This window comes from Asparagus officinalis, chromosome 2, assembly GCF_001876935.1.
Source record: "Asparagus officinalis chromosome 2, Aspof.V1, whole genome shotgun sequence".
In the NCBI taxonomy this organism is placed as follows: domain Eukaryota; kingdom Viridiplantae; phylum Streptophyta; class Magnoliopsida; order Asparagales; family Asparagaceae; genus Asparagus; species Asparagus officinalis.
The window spans coordinates 21,896,505-21,902,622 of record NC_033795.1 but is presented as its reverse complement, the minus strand read 5'-3'; the positions used below and the strand labels follow the sequence as shown (position 1 = coordinate 21,902,622).

Below are 6,118 nucleotides of genomic sequence, written 5' to 3'. Positions count from 1 at the left end.
AGAAGGAAAGTAAAAGTTTTAATATAGTAAGAGTCAAAGAGAAAGCAAACTGAGACTCATAATATAATTTCCCATAAAATGACATGAGGTGAAAAACATGGCTTAAATAACACATATAAGTCTTTCAATTTGCGGTATTTTGGTGGTGATCTTAGAAGGAAAGTAAAAGTTTTAATATAGTAAGAGTCAAAGAGAAAGCAAACTGAGACTCATAATATAATTTCCCATAAAATGACATGAGGTGAAAAACATGGCTTAAATAACACATATAAGTCTTTCAATTTGCGGTATTTTGGTGGTGATCTTAGAAGGAAAGTAAAAGTTTTAATATAGTAAGAGTCAAAGAGAAAGCAAACTGAGACTCATAATATAATTTCCCATAAAATGACATGAGGTGAAAAACATGGCTTAGAAGGAAAGTAAAAGTTTTAATATAGTAAGAGTCAAAGAGAAAGCAAACTGAGACTCATAATATAATTTCCCATAAAATGACATGAGGTGAAAAACATGGCTTAAATAACACATATAAGTCTTTCAATTTGCGGTATTTTGGTGGTGATCTTGGTTTTATTACCCTGTTACTATTTTTGACAATCTAAGATATCTAAAGATTCTTGGTAGTTACTTTACAAGGGCAGGCCAAGTGTTTAACATCTAATAGACAAATAACCAATTTGAGATAGGAATACCTCGTTACGCTCACGCCTTAAACATAGAGGAAGCTAGAAATGCCACTAGAAAACCCATGGCTCTCCGTTCCAAAAGCCCCAGATAAAGATGTTCAAAATGTCAGACAAATTTGAAAGAAATGTAATTTCTACATCAGAATGACAGTTTAGAAGTTTAGACCCATTTCACTTCAACTTCAGCATTAGCTCATGCCAAGTGCATCGGAACTGCAGACGTTACATAATGAGGTGCAGACGACAAGGGTTTGTGACTTTTATCTACGGATACTAGAACATTAGAGAAGTCAGTCCTATTGGTGTTCTGCAACTTTAGTTGACAATTTTCTCTCTTTTTTTTTGGGTGTGCGCGCCAAATAGGACCTAAATTAGCAAATATCAAGTGAATAAGATAATGCACCTAGGGTTGCCACATGAATGAAATATCAAAAATAAACAGATTGCAGACAACAATGTTTATACTGCAGGTATGCAAATCAGTCTTTGACACCATCTGTTCCACTGGAGCAAAGCAAAAATAAAATTTAGAGAAGATATCAATCAAATTCTCAAGTAAATATTAAGTTCATTAACTCCAGTTAGGGAGACACAAAAACTATGTTATTCTCAGCATGTTCCAAAGCGTAAAGGGGGAACAAACCAACCTGCATCCTATCACATGCTCTACTAAACTATCCACAATCCAACAAGAGCCAAAATAGAAAAGACAGCATAACCACAACCCTAACCCTACTAACCCAATTCCAATGAAATATACTATAAATAACAGTTAACCTTCACACATATCATACCAAATACAGAAGGAAAAACAAACAAGACAGCATGGATCATTGAATGCTCACCTGAATCCCCTCAGGCATTTTCCTAACTTTCGCCTACAATAACAGTTAACCATCATCAACAATCAAAACAGGCAAAAATTAAATTACAAATCAAGACCATACCCTGTTCTTCATCTTATTTGGTGGATGATTGAACTTGCAGTTCAATCCAAACTTGCAGGTCCCCATCTTCATATAGTATGCACAATTCGCCTCATTTGACCTCACCGGAAACTGAGGCTTTCTCCTTTGCCCCTTCTCCTCTTTCGTATTCTCAAAACCCACACCAGGTTTATAATTCTTTTCAGTAACTCCAGTCTCCGGACCCCATCCAAAAACTTCCACTTTCTCTCCATTCGACCACTCGATATCTTTCTCGGGATTCTGATTCCCATTAGATAAATTGAAATCTTGATCCCAGCCCCAACCATCTGCCATCACTTCATCAGGCTTCTGGTTCTCTTCAGGCACTGTGACCCCCGGATCCGAACCCCAACCATCGACCGCCGTCTCCACGAGATTCTCCTCGCTCGAAGGCTCCGAATTCTCGTTAGCAGAGTTCCCATTCTCTTCCCTCGCCGTCGGTTCTTGATCAGCACCGTCGGATTTCTCCTCGGGATCCTCTCCGACCTTGGGATTGCCAAGTTCGTCGGATCTCTCCTCTGGATCCTTTTCGATCTTGGGGTTGTTAAGTTCGTCGGATTTCGAACTCGGATCGTCTTCGGTATTGAGATCGAGATTGTGGAGATCGGCATTGAGGGTTTCGGGGATGTCGGTGGCATCGGAAGAAGGGACGGGAGAGGGGGGATTTAACACTAACCCTAACCCTACGGGTCCTGCATCGCAAGCCGCCATGGATTTTGATCACATCCGAGTTGATAAATCCTTAGAAAACCCTAAAAAGGAGGAAGACGAAAAGTGCAGCGAAAAGGGGAAGGGCAGATATTAATACAGTTTCAGCCAACTTAATATTATGTTACGGATTTATTAATTATATTCTTTAAAAATTATATATTTAAAAAGTCCAAAACAAATTTTTAAAGGGAAAATTGCTTCTACCCCAAAACAATTTCATGTGTGTTTGGCCCGGAAACCCGGGCCAAATCAGGTTCCATGCTCGGGCCCAGACTATCTGGGTGATGCCCGGACCTAGCTCGGCCCGGCCTGGTTAAATTTTTTTATATTTTATATATATATTTTTATATATTTTTACATATAATTATATTATGATATGGTTATTAATGTGTGTATATGTATGTGTGTTATATAAGTATATTTATATGTGTATATTATGAAATTACAGTTATATAAGTGTATATAAGTGCATAAGTATAATTATATATAAGTATATTGCATTTAGTATATATATATAAGTGTATCATATAAATAAACTGTATAACGGTACTTAAATTAGCATAATGTAAGTATGTAATAAATACATATATAATATACATTTATGTGTTCTCTCTCTATATAAAACCTTGTAAATTTAAATATTTTATGATAAATATGTTATATAGTGAAAAATAACATATTATTGATGTTTGAGTATGATAAGAATTAATTTGAGATCAATTTAATGTATATTTATGAAAATATGAGTGCAAATGCACAAAACATGCACAAAGGCCAAAAGAGTAAAAATCTGGGAATAATGATCAGTTATGAGTTTCTATGTTTTGCATACTGATGTAGGTAGAATCTGGAAAAGTATAAAAGATCACAGTTGTAGATCTCTTCAACAGCTTTCCAACAAATCTTAGATCACCTCATTCCAAGGTCGGATGAGAAAGTTACAGCCAAAATACCGAATGTCGTTTTCCTAGTCAGACTAGGTTTCCTAGTTCGGGTCAAACAGGTTTGTTTCGGGTTTGCCTCTATAAATACCTATGTTTTTTATAAAAATTCCTTTTTTTTTATCATATCTATGAACCCTAGCAGCCACACTCTCCCCTCAAAAATCCTAGATCTTTTTCTTATGAGTTTGAAGAGCTTTGTGAAGCAAAATATCGACACGAGGGCGAGATCATCGACGTGTGACGAGGGAGAACGTGTTGTTTATGCTCGAGGATAGCTTGCTGCTTGTTTCAGAGGCTTGCACATGATATTAAGGCAATATCACTTATATTCAAACTCATCCCCATAGTTAAATAACTAGTTTAGAAGTTTAAATTGTGCTTACATGCTTAGATCTTAATCTAATGTGAAAAAAGAATAGATTTTTGTTGTTAGATCTTAAACAAATGTTAGATCTATATGTTTTTCTTCCTATTTATAATAGAAATATGATCATGATCATTAGAGGTCTTCAAAATTTTATTTTTAACTTGTTAATCATGTTCTAATCATGTTTAAACCCTAATTTGACATTTAATTGAGTTTACATGTGGATTAAAGATGAGAAACCCCTAGGTTTTTGATACCTAAGTGTTAAAAATATGATTTAATGAATGTATATTTTTAAAAGTTGTTTGGCAATCATGCTTATGTTTAATATGTTAAAAGTTCATGCTTTAGATTGAAGAATTTGGTTAATTAGGTTGAAAAACCCTAATTAGATTAACACAAGAGTTTGATTTATGTTCGAGATAATTTCAGTAAGTGATTATCAAAGTTTAAGTGTTGTTATATATTTTATATATGTTTCAGTATGTTTTAAACATAATTGAAGGTTTAAATATGATTTATTGTGCAAATAATAATGCTTATTATGTTCTGCAGAAAAACTGTTGCACATATATACTGTTTAACTAGAAACTTGAAATAAAAAATGAAATCCAAATTGAACCAAAATAATGCCAATTGAAAGATATGTGAATCTAGTTTTCAAAACAGAAAACCTTTCCTAAAGATAGTTTTTTTAAAGAAAGATATGCTCAATTTACTGATGATACATTCTGCAGAAAAATTGTTGCACATATATAATATTTAACTAGAAATTAGAGATATCATATGAACTCCAAACTGAACCAAACCAGTGCCAAATGATAGCTATGTGAATCTAGTTTCCAAAACGAAAAACTATTCTTAAAAAGAGTTTGTCTAGAGAAAGATACTAACGATATGTTCTGTAGAAAACTGCAAATGTGCTGATTTGAAATAATTGATATATAACGTGAAAGTTTCTTGAGTTTCGCTCTTGTTTGTTATTTTCGAGAGAGTTTCTCGATCTCGTACTGTTATATTACAATGATTAAGAGTTTTTTTATCATCTGAGATGTTATTGAACATCAGTTATGGACACACACACCGAGATATGTGCACGTATGCTTAGTTTATGTTGTGTTAACATACTTTTGTCGCAAGTTGAATTGGTAAGCACATATAAAGAAGTATAGTTTTCATGTATCCGAAATAGAAAGATAAAACCTATTTTCGCAGGACGATTGAGTAAGAGTATTACAAAAGTATCGTCATTTCATGTATCCGGAATAGGGAGATAAAACCTATTTTCGCAGGACGATTGAGTAAGAGTATTACAAAACTATCGTTATTTCATGTATCCGGAATAGGGCAATAAAACCTATTTGTCGTAGAACGATTGAGTAAGAGTATTATAATAGTATTGTTATTTTATGTATCTGGAATAGGAAGACAAAACCTATTACCGCAGAGCGATTGAGTAAGAATATTACAAGAGTATCGCTATTGTATAAGGAGATGCACACATATATGTATCATCAGTTGTAGTTACTCCCATGTTAGATTACCTATGAGTATGACACATTCCTTGATTTGTGACATACATGATATGACATATGGTGATTTTTGAGTTGGATGATATTCTCTTATTATTACGCCAACTACTTGAGAAGTAGTTCGAGATTGTGACATTGGTCCTATATGGTTTAGGCTTGGAGTATTTCTTTTGAGTGTTGTTTTTATTCATAGAGTTGGAATTGGTATTTAGGGATCTATAATTTGAGACATATAGTATATATAAGATGGTTTCCTTGTTTGGATTATTTTGCTCGACGTACTACGTCTCGTCTTGTAGGTGTCTAAATATTAACTCTATTAGATACGAGGAAAATGATATAGGTAGACTATACTTAATAGATAGAGTCTCCACTTCATTTAGCGGCCATTCCCCTGGGGGCAGATGGAGGTGATCTTGCTGTAGTGCTCTGACGCTCTTGTTGTTGTTCTTTTTATTTAAATTATATCTTTCAGGCAGATCAAAGTTTCGGAGAGCCGCATGATGACAGAGTTCTAGCATAGTCGCCGTTGCATAGTTTTAGCAGTTGAAGCTCCACTATTTAGTTATGTTCATTGTTCAGACTTTAGAGTTGTATTCATTTTGTAGAGGCTGAGTACCTTAGTGAGATTTCATTTGACTCTTTGTATTGAGATGTATTTCAGACTCAGAGATATTTTCATTTTATTTCAGTTGGGCTCATTTATTGATATACTTCTTCTATGCATATCTGATTTTGTACTACTTCTATTATTTATCTATTTTGTACATTTACCTATTTGTTGTTTCCACTAGAGAGATAGTGATTGTGATTGTAAAACATGTCGTAGCATGGTGTTTGGTGCTTGGCAGGTTTGACAATCCGGGTTTCACCTTGGACTATAGCTTTTGTGTGAACCCTGGGGCGTCACAGT

At 34.4% G+C, this 6,118-nt stretch overlaps 1 protein-coding gene across 1 annotated transcript in view; it reads right to left on the bottom strand.

Moving 5' to 3' along the window:
* Positions 1–2,452, bottom strand: part of LOC109830498 (zinc finger CCCH domain-containing protein 65-like) — a 22,497-nt gene extending 20,045 nt beyond the window's left edge. Inside the window, exons 1-2 of the mRNA XM_020397762.1 lie at positions 1,631–2,452; positions 1,529–1,561 (exon numbers count right to left, since the gene is read on the bottom strand). Coding sequence (XP_020253351.1) covers positions 1,529–1,561; positions 1,631–2,362 — 765 coding nt within the window. The 5' untranslated portion in view covers positions 2,363–2,452. The remainder of the gene's footprint in view (positions 1–1,528; positions 1,562–1,630) is intronic.